Source organism: Heptranchias perlo, chromosome 8 (genome assembly GCF_035084215.1).
Source record: "Heptranchias perlo isolate sHepPer1 chromosome 8, sHepPer1.hap1, whole genome shotgun sequence".
NCBI lineage: Eukaryota > Metazoa > Chordata > Chondrichthyes > Hexanchiformes > Hexanchidae > Heptranchias > Heptranchias perlo.
Genome location: NC_090332.1, coordinates 41,649,468 through 41,671,061, shown reverse-complemented (window position 1 = coordinate 41,671,061; position 21,594 = coordinate 41,649,468). Strand labels below are relative to the sequence as shown.

The 21,594-nt window shown below is 42.8% G+C and overlaps 1 protein-coding gene across 6 annotated transcripts in view; it reads left to right on the top strand.

The window, feature by feature from the left end:
* LOC137324578 (girdin-like) overlaps positions 1–21,594 on the top strand; it is a 233,772-nt gene that overhangs the window by 118,833 nt on the left and 93,345 nt on the right. For all 6 annotated transcript variants that reach the window (XM_067989025.1, XM_067989023.1, XM_067989024.1 and 3 more), the window contains exons 9-13: positions 5,154–5,235; positions 5,600–5,758; positions 5,844–5,990; positions 9,791–9,935; positions 11,269–11,453. In XM_067989025.1, coding sequence (XP_067845126.1) covers positions 5,154–5,235; positions 5,600–5,758; positions 5,844–5,990; positions 9,791–9,935; positions 11,269–11,453 — 718 coding nt within the window. The remainder of the gene's footprint in view (positions 1–5,153; positions 5,236–5,599; positions 5,759–5,843; positions 5,991–9,790; positions 9,936–11,268; positions 11,454–21,594) is intronic.

Sequence of the window (21,594 nt, the reverse complement as noted above, 5' to 3'; positions counted from 1 at the left end):
TGCAATCACCTCTTTCCTGTAATGTGACCAGAACTGTACGCAGTACTCAAGCTGTGGCCTAACCAATGTTTTACACAGTTCCAGCATAACCTCCCTGCTATTATATTCTGTGCTTCGGCTAATAAAGAAAAGTATCTTGTATGCCTTTTTAACCACCATATCTACCTGTCCTGCTACCTTCAGGGATCTGTGGACATGCACTCCAAGGTCCCTTTGTTCCTCTACACCTCTCAGTATCCTCCCATTTATTGTGTACTCTCTTGCCTTGTTTGCCCTCCCCAATTTCATTACCTCACACTTAGAATCATAGAAAGGTTACAGAACGAAGGAGGCCATTCGGCCCATCAAGTTCACACCGGCTCGATGCAAGAGCAATCCAGCTAGTCCAACTCCCCCACCCTATCCCCATAGCCCTGCAAATGTTTTCCTTTCAAGTACTTACCCAGTTCCCTCTTTGAAGGCCATGATTGAATCTGCCTCCACCACCCCCTCGTGCAGTGCATTCCAGATCCTAACCACTCGCTGCGTAAAAAAGTTTTTCCTCATGCCACCTTTGGTCCTTTTGCCATTCACCTTAAATCTTATGACCTCTGGTTCTTGACCCTTCCGCCAACGGAACAGTTTCTCTCTATCTACTCTGTCTGGACGGTTCATGATTTTGAATACCTCTATCAAACCTCCTCGCAACCATCTCTGTTCCAAGGAGAACAACTCCAGCTTCTCCAGTCTTTCTAAGTAATTAAAGTCCCTCATCCCTGGAATCATTCCAGTAAATCTCTTCTGCACCCTCTCTAAGGCCTTCACATCTTTCCTAAAATGTGGTGCCTAGAACTGGACACAATCTTCCAGTTGTGGCCGAACCATTGTTTTATAAAGGTTCATCATGACTGCCTATACCTCTATACCTCTGTTCAAAATGCCCGGGGTCCCGTATGCTTTTTTAACCGCTTTCTCAACCTGCCCTGCCTCCAACGATTTGTGCACATATACCCGCAGATCTCTCTGTTCCCGAACCCCTTTTAGATTTGTGCCCTCTAGTTTATATCGCCTCTCCTTGTTCTTCCTACCAAAATGTATCATTTCACATTTTTCTGCATTCAATTTCATCTGCCACATGTCCGCCCATGCCACCAGCTTGTCTATATCCTCTTCAAGTCTATCACTATCCTCCTCACTGTTTACTCCCCTTCCAAGTTGGAAGTTCCAGAAGGAAGTTCTTTGTGGGAACATGTTTACTCTGAACCCCTTGAATCTCCACCTTGAATGCCTCCCAGTGCTCTGACACTGATTTACCTTTGAGTAGCTGTTTCCAGTCCACTTTTGTTGAATCACTTCTCAGCTTAGTAAAATTGGCCTTTCCCCAATTTAGAACTTTTACTCCAGTTCTATCTCTGTCCTTTTCCATAACTATGCTAATCTAACTAAATTATGATCACTACCACCAAAATGCTCTCCCACTGTTCTGGGGCAGGAGGGATCTGTTCAAGATGGACAGGTTACAACTCAGTAGAGCTGGGACCAATGTCCTCACGAGGAGGTTAACTCGTGCTGTGGGGGAGGGTTTAAACTAATTTGGCAGTGGGGTGGGCACCAGGATGAAACATTAGAGGAGAAACAAGGTACACAGAGGACTGGGAAGGTAGCGCTAGGTAAAGGATAGTTCAGAAATTGGAGGGATCAGACGGGGCAAATGCAAGGCAGTCCAAGATGAGATTGGAGTGCATGTGCGTAATTGCACGTAGTGTGGTAAATAAGGTTGGTGTGCTGCAGGCTCATATTGCCACATGGGACTGATATAGTGGCAATAACAGAGACTTGACAAAAAAAAGGGGACGATTGGGTACTAAATATTCCTGGCTACAAGGTTTTCAGGAAAGATAGGGAAGGAATGAAAGAAGGGGGGGTGGTGGTATTGATCAAAGACACTGTTATAGCACTGGAAAGGGATGATGTAGTTGAGGGGTCAAAGACAGAATCTATTTGGTTAGAATTGAGGAATAATGGAGGAGCTATTACGCTGCAGGGTGTATACTGTAGGCCACCAAAGAGTGAGAAGGAGATAGAGGAGAACATTTGCAGGCAAATTACAGAAAGATGCAAGAACTATAGAGTAGTGATAATGGGGGACTTCAGTTATCCCTATATAGGCTGTTACAGTAACAGAGTGTAAAGGGCAAAGAGGGGGAGGAATTCCTGAAATGTGTTGGAGAACTTTCTGGAATAGTGTGTCTCCAGCCCAACCAGGAAGGAAACAGTGCTGGATCTAGTTCTGGGGAATGAAGTGGGGCAGGTGGAGCATGTTTGAGTGGGGGAGCATTTGGGGAACTGTGATCATATCATTAGGTTTAGAATAGTTATGGAAAAGGACAAGGAACAATCAAATGTGAAAATGCTTAACTGGAGGAGGGCAAATTTCAGTGAGTTAGAAAGGTATCTTGCCCAGGTGGATTGGAATCAAAAATTGGTAGGCAAAACAGTAATTGAATAATGGGAGGCCTTCAAGGAGGAGTTGGCTTGGGTACAGAGTAGACACATCCCTACGAGGGGGAAAGGAACGGCATCCAAAGCTAGAGCTCCCTGGATGACTAAAGATATAGAGATGAAAATAAAACAGAAAAAGGAGGCTTATGGTTAATATAAGGTTCATAATACAGTAGAGAACCAGGCTGAATGCAGAAAGTACAGAGGAGATCTAAAAAAGGGAATAAGCGGGGCAAAGAGAGAGTATGAGAATAGATTAGCAGGTAACATAAAAGGGAACCCAAAAGTCTTTTATAAACATATGAATAGTAAAAGGGTAGTCAAAGGATGCATTGGACTGATTAGGAACAACTCCTTGTGGAGGCAGAGGGCATGGCTGAGGCACTAAATGAATACTTTACATCCGTCTTCACTAGAGAAGTGGATGCTGCTATTGTAGCAGTGAAGGAGGAGGTATTAGCGCTATTGGATAGGATAAAAATACTTAAAAGATTGGCAGTACTCTAAATAAAAAAGTCACCCGGTCCAGATGGGATGCATCCTCGGTTACTGAGGGAAGTAAGGGTGGAAATTGCGGAGGCTCTGGTCACAATCTTCAAATCCTCCCTAGATATGGGGACAGTGCCGGAAAACTGGAGGATTGCATATTTTACACCCCTGTTCAAAAAAGGGGAGAGGGATAAACCCGGCAATTACAAGCCGGTCAGCCTAATTTCGGTGGTGAGGAAACTTCGACACAATAATCCAGGACAAAATTAATTGGCACTTGGAAAAGTATGGGCTAATAAATGAAAGTCAGCACGGATTTGTTCAAGGAAAATCGTGATTGAGTTATTTGATTAAGTAACGGAGAGGGTTGATGAGGGTAATGCGGTTGATGTTGTGCATATGGACTTTCGAAAGGCATTTGATAAAGTACCACATAATGGATTTGTTAGCAAAATTAATGCCCATGAGATTAAAGGGACAGTGGCAGCGTGGATACATAATTGGCTGGGGGACAGAAAGCAGAGCGTAATGGTGAACGGTTGTTTTTCAGACTGGAGGAAAGTATACAGTGGTGTTCCCCAGGCGTCAGTATTCGGACTACTGCTCTTTTTGATATATATTAATGACCTGGACTTGGGTATAGAGGATATAATTGCAAAGTTTGCAGATGACACGAAACTCGGAAATATAGTAAACAGTGTGGAGGATAGTAACAGACTTCAGGAGGACGTAGACAGACTGGTGAAATGGGCAGACACATGGCAGATGAAGTTTGAAGTGATGCATTTTGGTAGGAAGAATGAGGAGAAGCAATATAAACTAAATGGTACAATTTTAAACAGGGTGCAGGAACAGAGAGATCTGTGGGTGCGCATACACAAATCTTTGAAGGTGGCAGGAGAAGTTGAGAAGGCTCTTAAAAAAGCATATCGGATCCTGGGCTTTATTAATAGAGACATAGAATACAAAAGCAAGGAAGTTATGCTCCTTAATAAAAACGCTTGTTAGGCCTTATCTAGAGTATTGTGTTCAGTTCTGGGCACCATACTTTAGGGAGGTTGTCAAGGCCTTAGAGAGGGTGCAGAAGAGATTTAATAGACTGGTAGCAGGGATGAGGGACTTCAGTTATGTGGAGAGACTGAAGAAGCTAGGGTTGTTCTCCTTAGAACAGAGAAGGTTAAGGGGAGATTTGATAGAGGTGTTCAAAATCATGAACGGTTTTGAAGGAGTAAATAAGGAGAAACTGTTTCCAGTGACACAAGATTCGGTAACCAGAGGACACAAATTTAAGGTGGTTGGCAAAAGAGCCAGAGGTGACATGAGGAAACATTTTTTTAACGCAGCGAGTTGTAATGATCTGGAATGCACTGCCTGAAAGGGTGGTGGAAGCAGATTCAATTGTAACTTTCAATAGGGAATTGAATAAATACTTGAAGGGAAAAATTTACAGGGTTATGGGGAAAGAACAGGATAATGGGACTATTGGAAAGCTCTTACAAAGAGCCGGCACAGGCATGTTAGGCCAAATGGCCTCCTCCTGTGCTGTACCTACTATGATGTACACGGAACAACGGCCTGATGAACACGGAACAACGGCCTAATGTGCAGTCTGATATTACCTGCAAAATAGTGGCTGAGCATTTGAATATGTTAATCATAAAGGTTATCTTATCTATTTTGTGTAGAATATTTTTTTCATTGTTATATGTCATGCTAAATGAGCTATTTTTTCATGTAGCAAATTTTCTTTCTGCTCTTGGACTAAATCTTAATAATTTATTATATGGGCAAGATGAAACATTAAATCTTCAGGTATTGCTGAACTTAGAATATACAACAAGAACAATTTGTACTCATATATGGCACCTTTAACATAGAAAAATGTCCCAAGGCACTTCAGAGGAAGTGTGGGCAGAAAGGTGAGGATAGAAAAAAATGTAGAAAAAAATGTAGTAAGGAATACATAATACAGCTCTACGTGTGGTACGAGGAAATTCTACACCAATTAAGTTGTGAAAGGTTAAGCATCGGTTCTGCAGGTTCTACTTTTTTATTTGTACATTTATGTAGTCCTAGAGATTTGTAGGACGTGCTTCAGGATTGATATTGTAACCTGTGGTGTGACTAGTTATACATAATGAGTCCTACTTTTTTTTGAACTGGAGTGTTTCATTTATTTTAAGGGAGGAGAAAACCGAGCAATTGTTGGACAATAAGCAGGAGCTGGAACAAATGGAAGTTGAACTAAAAAGACTACAACAAGAGGTGTGCATATGGTTTAGTTTAAACTTTAGATTAACTGTTGTGCATCTGTATATTAAGTGCACTTAATGTAAGTATTGTACTTTGGGAGTAAATATTGAAACTGCTTCCAAATTTTATATACTTTTGCTGTGTAGCACTGTTCAACAACAAAAAAATTACCCAATCTTGCCAGTCAACTTCATAGTATTCAGATAAATCACAAGTAATACATGAGATTAAAACATTCTGGTTGCAAATATACTTGCAGTAATTAGTTCATTTTGGGCTTCTTAATCTTGCTATTAAAAAGCCTGCACAAAATGAGTGCACAAGCTATTGTCCTTACCATTTTGTTTTGAAATGTAATTGTGCATTTATTTGCCAGAACCTGCAACTTCAGTCTGATGCTCGCTCTGCTAGGGCATATCGTGATGAGCTCGACTCACTGCGTGAAAAAGCAATTAAAGTTGATAAGCTTGAAAGTGAAGTTATCCGATATAAAGATCGACTCCATGACATAGAATTTTACAAAGCAAGAACTGAGGTATGCTGGGTTATAGAATCAACACCAACTATTATTTTCTTGTGAAATAGAACTTGTTAATATTCTTTGTAATTAAAAATTTCAGGAGTTAAAAGAAGATAACAAAATCTTGTTGGAGACAAAAACAATGTTGGAAGACCAACTTGAGGGAGCCCGAGCCCGTTGTGACAAACTGCATGAATTCGAGAAAGAGAACCTACAGTTAATGGCTAAATTACATGATATGGAAATGGTAGGCTTCGATTTCGTTTTGCTGGATTTGTTTTTTATTCATTCATGGGATGTGGGCGTCGCTGGCAAGGCCAGCATTTATTGCCCGTCCCTAATTGCCCTTGAGTAGGTGGTGGTGAGCCGCTTTCTTGAACCACTGCAGTCCGTGTGGTGAAGGTACTCCCACAGTGCTGTTAGGTAGGGAGTTCCAGGATTTTGACCCAGCGACAATGAAGGAATGGTGATATATTTTCAAGTCGGGATGTGTGTGACTTGGAGGGGAATGTTCCCATGCACTTGCTGCCCTTGTCCTTCTAGATGGTAGAGGTCGTGCGCTTGGGAGGTGCTGTCGAAGAAGCCTTGGCGAGTTGCTACAGTGCATCTTGTAGATGGTACACACTGGAGCAAAGGTGCATTGGTGGTGGAGGGAGTGAATGTTTAAGGTGGTGGATGGGGTGCCAATCAAGCGGTCTGCTTTGTCCTGGTTGGTGTCAAGGTTCTTGAGTGTTGTTGGAGCTGCACTCATCCAGGCAAGTGGAGAGTATTCCATCATACTCCTGACGTGTGCCTTGTAGATGGTGGAAAGGCTTTGAGGAGACAGGAGGTAAGTCACTCGCTGCAGAATACCCAGCCTCTGACCTGCTCTTGTAACCGCAGTATTTATGTGGCTGGTCCAGTTAAGTTTCTGATCAATGGTGACCCCCCATGATGTTGATGGTGAGGGATTTGACGATGGTAATGCCATTGAATGTCAAGGGGAGGTGGTTGGACTCTCTTGTTGGAGATGGTCATTGCCTGGCACTTGTCTGGCGCGAATGTTACTTGCCACTTATCAGCCCAAGCTTGGATGTTGTCCAGGTCTTGCTGCATGTGGGCACAGACAGTTTCATAATCTGAGGGATTGCGAATGGAACTGAACACTGTGCAATCATCAGCAAACATCCCCGTTTCTGACCTTATGATGGCGGGAAAATCATTGATGAAGCAGCTGAAGATGGTTGGGCCTAGGACACTGCCCTGAGGAACTCCTGCAGCAATGTCCTGGGGCTGAGATGATTGGCCTCCAACAACCACTACCATCTTCCTTTGCGCTAAGTATGACTCCAGCCACTGGAGAGTTTTCCCCCTGATTCACATTGACTTCAGTTGTGTTTCTATTAAATATACAATAGCTATGTGGGGATTTATTACAAAAGATCTTACATATAGCACATCACCTGACTGAAAGAAACAATTCTGCCATGTCGGATGATATCTTATTTGTATGTTGAATTTCCTTCAAAAAAATGAGCACGACCATATCCTTTGTGGATAATCAAATATTATGCAGAAACAATTTAAGTATGAACTATTTAATTCATAGGACATTTTTGTTTCTACTTGTGAATTTTCCATGACGTTACTCACAGTAAATTGGAGCACAGAGTCTTTTACCTGTTTCTTATCATTATGTTGCCACGTAAGAGACTCATGACAAACGCCAGGGCTGTGGAGTCAGGGGCATGGAGCAGAATGGATTGAAAGATGTAGGTATTAAGGGAAGTTTCTCAGTGGGAAATGGGGTCCCACAGGGATCTGTGCTGGGACCACTGTTTACTATATACATAAATGATTTGGTCTCGGGAATTGAAGGTTTGGTGTTGAATTTTGTAGATGTTACCAAATTGGGGGGTATAGCTAATAACGTGGAGGACTGCACCAAGAGATAAATAGACTTGCAAAGTGGACAGTTAAATGGCAAATGGGATTTAATATAGCGAAGTGTGAGGTGGTTCATTTTCATAGGAAGAATAAGGAGGCCACTTATTCCTTGGAAAGTAAGAAACTAAATGAGGTGGAGGAGCTGAAAGATCTTGGAATGCAGATACATAAATCACTAAAAGTAGCAATGCAAGTTGATAAGGCTATAAAGAGTGTAAAGAAAGTACTGGGGTTTGATAGGGTGGGCATGGACGTACACTTGTGGATGATTCCAGAAAAAGGGATCCTAAATATGAGATTGCCACTAACAAATCAAATAAAGAATTTAGGAGGAATTTCTTTAGAGTGGTGAGAATGTGGAACTCACTGGCACATGGAGTGGTTGAAACAGATAGCATTTGACACACTTAAGAGGAGACTTGATGCATACATGAGGGAGATGGGAATAGAGAGTTATGCAGGTAGGGTGGGAGGAAGCTCGTGTGGAGTGTAAACACCAGCATAGATCATTTGATCTGAATGGTGTGTTTCTGTGCTGTAGATTCTGTGTATTTCTCTTCCCTTCCCCATTCTTTTTTGTGCATCTTTCTCTGTCCTCTTATTCTTTTTCTTTTCCCTTTTTGGATAGCAGGTGCTAGGTGCCATACCAGAGAAGGGAACCATTGAGGTCCATGTTTTCTGGTGGCAGCTGCAGAGCACATCACGCAGGGATGGGAGCCACAGACGGCCACAGGCTGCATTTTTCAGGTAGTAAGGGTGGCAACAAAGGTCACAGGCCATTAGATCATGGGATGGGGGCGGGGGGATTGGTCATATCTGTCCAGGCCGCAGGCTTGTTTTGTGGTGGCAGGTTGCAGGCATGCAGGGCAACTGTCAGTCTACAGGGTAGCTGGTGTGAGAAGGGATCCAGACAGTCTCCCATGGGTGGCTTTCATATTGGTGGGGGGGGGAAGATCCTGCCAGGACAGCAGTGGGCAGAATATGACTAGTATGCAGGGCAGCTCAGCAATGCAACGTGAAGGGGTGGAGCTCTATCCCCCTTACCCGATACCTGCTCTCCCTGTCCAATACACTTCCCCTCCTCTACATTACAGCCAATAAAGTAATTTTGAAATGTAGTCACTGTTGTAAAGTTCTTTGGAGTCATATAGAGGCTGTGAAAGGAGCTATATAAATTCAAGATATTTTTCTTTGTTTACTCTTTCTGTTTCCCATTTCCCCCTTGCCCTCAACCCCATCAATCTTCCTTGCTCCCATGGACACCTGCATTGTTCCTTCTTCCCACTATCCCCTCACTCCCTGTTGCTTCACCCCCTCCCCCACCCCACTATTCCTGACCAGCCAGATCCAAAAACTGGGGTTTTTTTTGGCGCTAAGCTGTGAATCACCGTTTTTCTTTAAAGCATTTCTTGCACTATAAATTATGAAGAGCAGCAACAGGCACAAAGCCTCAGTTTGAGTGGGAAGACCAGGGTCCTAGTAGGAAGGTTAAGTGGACAAATAGCCTGAGGGAGCCTAGCAACAGTAGAAAGCAGGCAGAAAGGCTTTGGGGCAACATACAGAGGAAGTGAGCAGGAAGGCTGAAGGCAGGAAGCAGGCAAATAAAAGTTAAGTAAATTTAAGATTAAAATTCCAAAACTTAGAAGAATTGAAAATAAAAGTTAAATAAATGTAAAATAAAACTTGCCTCCAGGGAACACTGCAGCTCACAGAATTAAATAATGAATATTAAATTAATAAAGCATGCTTGCAGTGCCACCTAGAGAAAAACCTGTGAAAATGAGCTATGATGAGCAACAGGGCCACCTAAAATTGAGAGGACTGAAAGGTAAGTATAATGGTAAGTATACATATCTTACGGTCCATATAGGTTTAAAGTGATACCCAGGCATGATAGACATGACAGAAGTAGCATTACAAAAATGTTAGGTACATGAAGTGAAGTGTGAAATGGACAGGAAGTGTACACTATCATATTTTATGGCTATTTCATAAATTTTTGATATGTTTGTTCTAACTATGTTTGTTCTAACATCCCTTTTATTCTAATTCAGCACTCAACTTTTTCCTCATTTACGAAATGCAGTTTGTGTTCATTTGAGCTGTATTTTTTCAATGCAGGAACATGACACAGACAGAAAGCGTATTGAGGAACTAATGGAAGAAAACTTGATCCTTGAAATGGCTCAGAAACAGAGCATGGATGAATCATTGCACTTGGGCTGGGAACTAGAACAGCTATCCAAGACTACTGAATTCTCTGAAGGTAGGTAAAGGCATAGTAAACCTGTTATATTAATTACTAGTTTCTTGATATAATTTTGGTCAACCCTCTTCATTGCAGCTCTTCCAAAATTATTTTTCACATCATTATCATCGAGGAATTTAAGATTCCTCAATTTTGTTTGGTTCATTCCTCCATTTATGTTTAAATATTCTGAAAATGCTGTTGATAGTATAAGCAAACATTTTTAAATAGTTTCTCTTGACGGGCAGCTAATTTTGTGTCATTAAGTAAAATTAATTACTCATAATTGCTAGAATTTAAGGAGACAAGCAACTTAGTGAGGCAGTACATTGGAGTGTATCAATGCATCACACCACAGAGTGATGGGACACAGAATCCTGCCAGTGATCCCTTGGACCACTGAGTTCCCAATCTCAACTATACTGCTACAGAAAAACAACAGGGAAGATCGAAAAATCTGAGGGTGGGAGAAAAATGAAACTGAGAATCACCTCTGGACTGCACTTGCATAGGGTCGACTGACTGGATTCAGAGTAGAATTGGCAGAGGCAAGTTTACTGCCCATCTTCACTGTCATGGACGGTGCAAGAGATTAATTTTGGGAAAGTAGAGGATAATATTTTCAAAAGTGTATATAATATATTACATACACACATTTCTCTAACAGTTCAAAATGTATATAATGCTTGGGCAGAACATTTTTCAGTTGATTTGATTGAAACAGATCTCTAGTCTACCAAATTTACAGAAAAAGGCTATTTGGCCAAACTGGTGTTTATGCCTCCTCCCACCCACCTTCATCTAACCCTATCAGCATAATCTTCTATTCCTTTCTCCCTCATTTACCCCTTAAATGCATCAATGCTATTCGCCTCAACTACTCCATGTGGTAGCGAGTTCCACATTCTAACCACTCTCTAGGTAAAGAAGTTTTTCCTGAATTCCTTATTGGATTTATTGGTGACTGCTTTATATTTATGGGCCCTAGTTTTGGACTCCTCCACAAGCGGAAACATTTTCTCTACATCTTCCCGATCAAACCCTTTCATAATCTTAAAGACTTCTATTAGGTCACCCCTCAGCCTTTTTTCTATAGAAAAGAGCCCCAGCCTGTTCATTCTTTCCTGATAGTTTTAACCTCTTAATCCTGATATCATTCTTGTAAATCTTTTTTGCACCATCTCCAGTGCCCCTGTATCCTTTTTACAATATGAAGACCAGAAATTTGATTAACTAAATTAGAATTATGAAACAGGAAACTACTGCACTACTGTGGCTATGAAAACTATTGATAATTCATTAAAATGTTAATGAATCATTTAGTCTGATTTTGTTATTAAAATATTTGCAGGGCTGCACAAGTCCCTAGGTCAGGAAGTGAATGAGCTGACCTCAAGTCGTTTGCTTAAGATGGAGAAAGAAAACCAGGCTCTGCTGAAAACTGTGGAGGAACTTCGCAGTGCCATGGATTCTACAGATGGCAGTAACTTTAAGTTCCTGGAGCTAGAAAAGGAAAACCAGAGACTAAAAAAAAAGGTGTCAATAATTCTCTGCTAAATGCTAAGCAAAATGTGTTACGTATGTTACAGTACAGAGTGAACGTATGAAAAAAGACAGTAAAAGTCCAGCTAGTCCATTGAGCCAGTTCCAACCCAATACAATACAACTTACACACACTGTCATTCCCATCTGTTTCCCCAATCCCCTTCAGTCATGCTATTTCCTAGAAGAGGCAATTCTTCTCCAAGCCGCAAAGGCAGTCAAGGTAGCTTCAGGAAATCATAATGTCTGGTGATGCTAGCCCCCATTGACTTAGGATCATAGAAGTTTACAACATGGAAACAGGCCCTTCGGCCCAACATGTCCATGTCGCCCAGTTTATACCACTAAGCTAGTCCCAATTGCCTGCACTTGGCCCATATCCCTCTATACCCATCTTACCCATGTAACTGTCCAAATGCTTTTCAAAAGACAAAATTGTACCCGCCTCTACTACTGCCCCTGGCAGCTCGTTCCAGACACTCACCACCCTTTGAGTGAAAAAATTGCCCCTCTGGACCCTTTTGTATCTCTCCCCTCTCACCTTAAATCTATGCCCCCTCGTTATAGACACCCCTACCTTTGGGAAAAGATTTTGACTATCGACCTTATCTATGCCCCTCATTATTTTATAGACTTCTATAAGATCACCCCTCAACCTCCTACTCTCCAGGGAAAAAAGTCTCAGTCTATCCAACCTCTCCCTATAAGTCAAACCATCAAGTCCCGGTAGCATCCTAGTAAATCTTTTCTGCACTCTTTCTAGTTTAATAATATCCTTTCTATAATAGGGTGACCAGAACTGTACACAGTATTCCAAGTGTGGCCTTACTAATGTCTTGTACAACTTCAACAAGACATCCCAACTCCTGTATTCAATGTTCTGACCAATGAAACCAAGCATGCTGAATGCCTTCTTCACCACCCTATCCACCTGTGACTCCACTTCCAAGGAGCTATGAACCTGTACTCCTAGATCTCTTTGTTCTATAACTCTCCCCAACGCCCTACCATTAATGGAGTAGGTCCTGGCCCGATTCGATCTCCCAAAATGCATCACGTCACATTTATCTAAATTAAACTCCATCTGCCATTCATCGGCCCACTGGCCCAATTTATCAAGATCCCGTTGCAATCCTAGATAACCTTCTTCACTGTCCACAATGCCACCAATCTTGGTGTCATCTGCAAACTTACTAACCATGCCTCCTAAATTCTCATCCAAATCATTAATATAAATAACAAATAACAGCGGACCCAGCACCGATCCCTGAGGCACACCGCTGGTCACAGGCCTCCAGTTTGAAAAACAACCCTCTACAACCACCCTCTGTCTTCTGTTGTCAAGCCAATTTTGTATCCAATTGGCTACCTCACCTTGGATCCCATGAGATTTAATCTTATGTAACAACCTACCATGCGGTACCTTGTCAAAGGCTTTGCTAAAGTCCATGTAGACCACGTCGACTGCACAGCCCTCATCTATCTTCTTGGTTACCCCTTCAAAAAACTCAATCAAATTTGTGAGACATGATTTTCCTCTCACAAAACCATGCTGACTGTTCCTAATCAGTCCCTGCCTCTCCAAATGCCCATAGATCCTGTCTCTCAGAATACCCTCTAACAACTTACCCACTACAGATGTCAGGCTCACCGGTCTGTAGTTCCCAGGCTTTTCCCTGCCGCCCTTCTTAAACAAAGGCACAACATTTGCTACCCTCCAATCTTCAGGCACCTCACTTGTAGCTGTCGATGATTCAAATATCTCTGCTAGGGGACCCGCAATTTCCTCCCTAACCTCCCATAACGTCCTGGGATACATTTCATCAGGTCCCGGAGATTTATCTACCTTGATGCGCGTTAAGACTTCCAGCACCTCCCTCTCTGTAATATGTACACTCCTCAAGACATCACTATTTATTTCCCCAAGTTCCCTAACATCCATGCCTTTCTCAACCGTAAATACCGATGTGAAATATTCATTTAGGATCTCACCCATCTCTTGTGGTTCTGCACATAGATGACCTTGTTGATCCTTAAGAGGCCCTACTCTCTCCCTAGTTACTCTTTTGCCCTTTATGTATTTGTAGAAGCTCTTTGGATTCTCCTTTGCCTTATCTGCCAAAGCAATCTCATGCCCCCTTTTTGCCCTCCTGATTTCTCTCTTAACTCTACTCCAGCAATCTCTATACTCTTCAAGGGATCCACTTGATCCCAGCTGTCTATGCATGTCATATGCCTCCTTCTTCTTTTTGACTAGGGCCTCAATCTCCCAAGTCATCCAAGGTTCCCTACTTCTACCAGCCTTGCCCTTCACTTTATAAGGAATGTGCTTACCCTGAACCCTGGTTAACACACTTTTGAAAGCCTCCCACTTACCAGACGTCCCTTTGCCAGCCAACAGACTCTCCCAATCAACTTCTGAAAGTTCCTGTCTAATACCATCAAAATTGGCCTTTCCCCAATTTAGAATTTTAACTTTTGGGCCAGACCTATCATTCTCCTTTATCTACTTTCTGAAGGTTAAGATATTTGCCATTCGCAGAAATCGTCCAACTCACCTTTTAATGTTTGCAGCAAATCCACATTTACTGCACATGCTGGCAATGTATTCCAAAGATTGAAGACTTCTTGCGAAAGGAACTATTTCCTAGCATCTAGTTCTATGCTGTTGTAACTTGTACTTACATCCCTGTGCCAACCTAACTCAAATAGTCTTTTGTTATTTTAAGGATGTCAATCACATCTCCTCAAGGTGACACTTTTCCAAATTAAAAAGCTACAACCCTCCAACCTTGTCCTGATAATTAAGGGCCCTTAAACTACTTATCAATTGACTGGCCCTCCTCTGAACCTTTTTGATAGCGCCCATGTGAGGGGACCAAAGCTGAACACTCTATTCTACAAGCAGCCTGACCAAGCCTTTATACATGGAAAGGATAGAATTTCTTCTTATATTAAATTGACCTAGCAATACATTTTAACACCCTATTATATTCCACAATAATCTAGCGACACTGGTCATGGACCTTCATTGAATCATGCACTATAAACCCTCCTCCCCAAGCCCTTCTCACTGGGCAGCCTTGAGCAGGCAACCTTGCATGGTGTTTACATGCTTGGAATTGCACCTATCCAGATGCTTCACACTGCATTGTCTATATTAAAAGCCATCTGCCAGGCACAAAACCATTCACACATTATATATAGATCAGCTGTTTTTTAATGTAAAGTCTTTACACCTGTACATATGCTCATGAAAGTGGATCATCTGCAGAAACAATGAGAAAATATGAATCACTAGTTCAGGTGTCTTAACAAACTGTGAGCAAAATTGTAGGCATTAATAATTATCAACTGAAATTCCACGGGGGGTTAGGTTACAGTTTTGGAATTTCCCTTCCCCTCCGCTATCTAGTTTTAGTTATATCCCTTTCTGTGGCAACAGCAGTTGTCTGTGCTAATGCTGTGCGCATTCCAAGGCATTGATGTATTGTTATTCACATTAATGGAACAGTTGTAACCTAAATTCTGTAAGTTACCAAGAAGTAATCTTCAGCTGATAAATGATAAGCACTAAATTCTAAATTGAATTAAAAAAAATAAAATGTTATTTATTAAATCCCCCTTGGGAATAGTGTCAACAACAACTTGCACTTATATAGCGCCTTTAACAAGCCCCAAGGCATTTCACAGAGGCATAATCAAAAAAAATGTCCGCCAAGCCAAAGAAAGAGATATTAGGTGCGTGACCAAAAGCTTGGTCAGATGTGAGTTTAAGGAGGTTCTTAAAGGAAGAGAGGGAGATTGCAAGGTTTAGGGAAGGAATTCCGGAGCCTAGATGGCTGAAAGACATGGCCTCCAGTGGTGGAGCAAAGGGAGGAGGAGATGCATAAAAGGCTAGTCAGAGAAGTAGACAGTTCGTGGGATTGTAGGGCTGGAGGAGTTGGAGATGGGAAGAGGCAACACCATAAAGGCATTTAAATATGAGGGTGAAACTTTTAAATTGGAGGTGTTGGAGGACCAGAAACCAATGTAGGTCAGCAAGGCTGGGGTGATAGGTGTGCAGAACCTGGTGCGGGATAGGATATAGGCAGTAGAGTTTACGATGAGCTGAAGTTTAGAGGGTGGGGGATGGGCAACCAACCAGGAGTGCATTAGAATGGTTGGGTCTCGAAGTGACAAAGACATGAATGAAGGTTTTAGGAGCAGAAGGGCTGATGCAGGGGTGGAAGTGAAGTTCGAGGTGGAAGTAGGTAGTTTTTGTGATGGAGAGTATATGAGGTCAGAATCTCAGCTCAGGGTGGAATAGGACACAAAGATTGCAAACAGACTGGTTTAGTTTCAGACAATGGCTAGGAGCACGATGGAATCGATGGCAGGGGTATGGAGTTCATGGCGAGGGCCAAAGACAATGACTTCAGTGTTTCCAATGTTTAACTGGAGGAAAACAAAGCTTTATCAGAAAAGCAATCTAATAAAAGAAGCCGTTGAGGTATCGAGATGTGATGGAGGGCTGGAGCTGGTTGTCATCAACGTGCATGTGGAAGCTGACACCATGGCCCTGATATTTACTGGGAGGGAACGTGGGAGCATGTTTGCACGGGGTAAACCCGGAAATATCCCAGGTATGTGGAGGTCCCACCAAATTTAATGGTGGGACCTCATTATTATTTTCTTCTTCCGTTTCCGGCCCAGCAGCCGATCAGCTTGGCTGGCTGGCTGGCTGCCGGGCGGGAAAGTCAGTGGCAGGAGGTCATAGCCGGGGACCGTTGGGGAGGTTTAGGGCCTGACAACAGGGAGGGAGGGAAAGATCTGGGGTTGAAGAGGGGGTTGGGGGGAGGCCGATCGCAGCAGCCGGGGAAGCACTCCTGCTCCTCCTGGCCCACAAGAAATGCTCTAAAAAGCATTTACCTGATGGAGCCAGCTACTCCCATCTCCATTTCGCTGCCAGGTTTCCTGAGCACTGGGCCGGCAGCTGTTAAATGGCATAAAAATGACGGCAGGTGCATACGTGGCGGGTTGTGGACGCGATCCCCAATTTTTTTTTAAACCCCCCACCGACCCCCTCCTGCCGTCGTGGGGGGATAAATATTGACCCCCATGTCTCTGGATGATGTCACCAAGGGGCACCATGTGAATGATGAAGAGGAGAGGGCCAAGGATAAATCCTTGGAGGACTCCGGAGGTGGCTGTGCAAGAGCTGGAAGAGAAGCCATTGCTGGAGATTCTATCGTTACAATTAGATAGGTCAGACTGGAATCAAGTGAGGGCAATTGCCCTGAGCTAGACGATGGAAGAGAGGTGTTGGTGGAAGGTGGCGTGGTCGACCGTGTCAAAGGCCGCAGAGAGGACAAGAAGAGATAATGTGGATCATGGTCATAGTCACAGAGAATGTCATTTGTGACTTGGATTAGGGCTGTTTCAGTGCTGTGGCAGAGACAGAAACCTGGTTGTTGAGATTTAACCATGGAGGTGCAGGAACGTTGGGCACAGATTTGGGATAGGACTGCATCTTCGAGAGGGAAGGAGGTTGGAGTTGCGGCAGGAATTTGCATAGAAAGAGGGATTGAGAGTGGGTCTTTTGAGGAGGAGCTGATAGCAGCATTGAAAGGGATGGAGATGGAACCATTTACAATGTCAGCTGGCATGGTGGTCAAGAAGGGAAGTTGGATGATCACCAGTTTCTTGGGAACGGGGTCAAGGAGCAGGAGGTGAAAATTTTCAGGAAGGGAAACCTTTCTCTTAACTATCAAAATTACAGATGTGAGTGTAAATAATTGTTTCTGATTTCGCTACAAACAGAAGAGGAAGCCCTTGCCTTGAGCTATTACATTTTCAGATGTAAAGTGCATGCCAATAATGCCAAAATTATATTGTACACTTTTGTACGATTTTTGGGTCATTTCAACCTAAGTAACACTAATTCCATTATCTGCCCACATAAACTGGGTGTCCAGGGTTGTTAGGAATTGAGCTGTATATAGTAATAAGTTAAAGAACCCAGTAAGAAGATTGGCAAATTCTAAGCCCATTTCTCAATCATTTTGTTAGCAAGAAAAACAAAATAAAAAGCTATGACTGTTTTCAGGAGCTTTCGTGGCAATTATTGTGCTGCTGCCTTCCCTCCCCTGCTACCATTTGCTCCAATAGTGCTATAATGGTTTCCCCCTATGAATTCCTCACTTTTTTTCAAGGACCAAAGGAGGGATGCCAGGCACGTCAGGCTGCACCAGAGGCACTCTGAACCCACCCAGTGGAACCTCGCTTCAGAATCTACAGGCAGATGCGCACATACCTGTACATATAGTGGAGCAGAGGCTATGATTTAGAAAGGATGCTGAGTTTATAAAACATGCATCAACCAGACCTGCAGCCAATCTCCTTCACAGATATGACACTTCTGGTGGTTGTTGAGGGTACAACGGTCCTCAATTTTTATGTTTGGGATAATTTAAGGCTTCCACTGGGGACAGCCAATCATAGATACATCAGGCAAGTGATCAATGCCTTGTTTGGTTGTGTAAGGAATTTCATCTCCTTTCCCTTGGACAACCAACAGCAGCATGAAAGTGCTGTGTAATTTTGTAGGATCACAGGAATTCTGAAGGTCCAAGCGGTTATAGATCATGTGGCACTATGAGCTCCATTACAAAATACCTTTACCTTTGTGGATCTATTATTGGTGGAATGGTGGACTATGTTATGCTATGTAATCAAAGCTGTCCTCTGAAGCCATGGCTCGTGGCATCTCTGCAATATCCCCAGACACCAGCTGAGCACAGGTATAATAATATGCTGGCATCCATTAGAGTAAGAAGGAAAAGAAGTACTTGCTTCTTTATAATGTCTTATCACACAATTGTGGCATAAATCATCAAGCACACCATTGATATGCTGAAACAGTGTTTCAGGTTCCTGGATAAATTTGGGAGTATCCTGCAATACAGCCCAGAGAGGGTTTCAGGGATTGTTGCTATTTGCTGCATACTGTACAACTTCACACTGCAAAGAAGTATCTTCATGGAGGAGCCAAAAGAGGATGCCCCCACTGGATGAAGGGAAAAACATAGGGCACAGAACAGAATCCAATGCTGGCAGTGAAAGCCATTCAGAGGCTCTCTTACAGACACCTCTTAACTTAGAGGTGGGCACTGTGTTAATAATTCCTAACCATTCCCCAATGCCATCCCAAATATACCTTCAACTATAATGTCTTGCATTTTTCTTATAAACATACATTTTCTTTGCACCTCTCAAGTTTATAAATCACGACTCCAATGAAACATATCAGCAAACCTCGCCAAAAACACATTGTGCACATCATTTTATTTTAAAAATTGCGAACATGTTATGTGTGAGCGGCTAGTGTTTGCTTCCATGGTGTTTCCCCTGTGTTATAGTGTGATGCAAGTGCCTTTAAACCTGGTCTGTTGCCTCTTCTAGATATTATCTCAGTGATAGGACTACATTAAGTGGTGGCTGCTGTGTGTGCATTAGAGCCTCTTGCAGTTGAGGTGGCCCTTGCCTTCTGCAAGCTGAATCCTTAGATGAGCCTAGTATTGGTTGTACCAGTTGGACAACATGGATCTGTCTGTATGCTGGTGCAGATACAGCATTGGAGGGGGCGATGGATCGCACCATCATCTGTTGCCCATCTTAGCCATATGCTTTTCACCTGAAAACAGACTTAATGGCACCTATGAATTCATTGAAGTCCTGTCTTATGGCTCGCTCTAACCAATCCCTAGCCCTTTTGAAGTCTGAAGAGATAGTCTGTTTCACTCTGGAAGCCTTGGTCTCTATGGCAGCAGTCTGAGCATCGATGGGAGAAGCATTAACTACCCTTGGGGTCTCTGGCATGAGTGCTCTGTTGTAGATGTCCCTGGAGATGCCACATGCTTGATGTATCACAAAATCATTATGCAAGATTATGCAAATATGGCCAGTGAACTCCACCGCCTAAACCACCAGCTGCAGCACGCTGGTTAGCAAGGTCTCCAATGAGTGCACCAAAGCTTGACATGCAGAAACCAACCTTTTCTTTAAAAAAAGTAAGACCCAGCTGAGTTTGGATTTATATCCAATGTCAGAATCAAGCAGCCCCAGGATAGAGGTGCAAAATAATGTTCCTTCTGCCCTGCTGCAGCGGATAACCTTGATGTCAGAAGAGTACTTCTGCCTGTACCACTGTAATATTTCCATTCCTGACCTACCATCCTTCTGACGTCTGCCTGGCACTGCCAAATCAGTGTCAATTAAGATGATTTATGGGCAGTTTTGTACTGTATATATTTGCCCCTGGATTAAACTTTCTCAAGCTAATTTCACTTGGGACACTTATAACTGTCTGAGAAGAGACTCCTTTCTTTGGTTGGGTTCAAACCTAGATCCTAGAGGTGAAAGGACATAATTTTTATCCACAATGCCAACTTAAATTAAATATTTTGTTCTCTATACTGAAAAACTACAGATATACCTGATTTTTTTAAAGAAAATATTAATCTCAATAGAACAATATAATATTCAGAATATAGCTCTTTCCGGTGTAAAACCATTGACTCCATTAGCTGGTAACATCTGCCTGACCTGGTGCAATAAATATGAAATGAATTGAGTAGACACAGTATTTGGCAAAACTCATTTTGTCTCCTCCCTCTCTGGTGTTGGGAGAGGAAGTTCTCCGCATTTTCTTGCTGACAGCTACCACCAGTGCTTCATCAGGCAATAAAACTATACATCTTGAACTACAAGAAAGCCAGTTATACTACACAGTTTGAATTAAATGTGAAATGGCTTCAGCTTACATCAATAGAAACTGTATAGTGTATGAAATCACTTGAAGGGCATTTAGGCAAGAGATGTGAGACTACCTCCAGGAGTAATCTTGTGCAGTTGTGGCAACACACACTGCTAGGAACTTTTAAAACTTTATTTGAATCTTTTAAATGTTAACTCAGTTGAAGACAAATGCAATATCTTCAAATGCTTGCAAGATGAATATGTACCTATGACCAGCAAGTGTAGGCTGAACATGGCCTTGCGTGGAAAATCATTAAAGAATAATGGGCTCTACAAAGTCTGAGGGAAGGAAATATGAGAGTGGTTAGGGGTAACTGGTTGGTGCAGTTGTTTAAACATTGGTTTTTCGCTGCTCTGACCTGGGTTCAAATTGAACGGGCATGGGAATAACAGCACAGTAACCTGCCTTTTTTTTTCAAAAAATCTACTTTATTCATAAAATTTGCAACAATACATACAATACAGTTGTCATATCACATTTTAAACGTACACAATACAGATTATACAATTTGCAAGATACAAAGTACAGTTCAAATGATTCCAACAATACAGTTACACATAGAACATAATTACAGTTCATGACACTCTAGGGTGCCTCATTGCATTACAATCAATACAGCTTATTGATTACAGGTACATTACATATATTTGTATTTTACATTCTGCCAGAGGGGATTTTTCCCTGATTGCAGCCCCTCGGTATACAATGGCAAGAAGGCTCTAAACGATAGCCTTTCCCCACGGAGCCTTTGCGGCGGCTGCACCCAGCTTCAGTGCGTCCCTGAGCACATAGTCCTGGACCTTGGAATGTGCCAGTCTGAAACATTCGGTCGAGGACAGCTTCTTGCACTGGAAGACCAGCAAGTTTCGTGCAGACCAAAGGGCGTCCTTCACCGAGTTGATGGTCTTCCAGTAGCTGTTGATGTCTGTCTCAGTGTGCGTCCCTGGGAACAGCCCATAGAGCACAAAGTCCTGTGTTACGGAACTGCTCGGGACGAACCTGGACAGATACCACTGCATCTCTCTCCAGACCATCGTTGCAAAAGCACATTCAAGAAGGAGATGGGTGATGGTCTCATCCCCACCGCAGCATCCTCGGGGACAGCGTACGGTGGCACTGAGACTCCGGGAGTGCATGAAGGATCTGACTGGAAGGGCCCTTCTCTCCACGAGCCAAGCTACGTCTTGGTACTTGTTTAACAGTTCTGGCGATGAGGTGTTCTGCCAAATGACTTTGACCGTCTGCTCGGGGAACCAACCGACAGGATCCACTATCTCCTTTTCCTGCAGGATCCCGAGGACATTACATGCGGACCACTTGCTGATCACCTTGTGG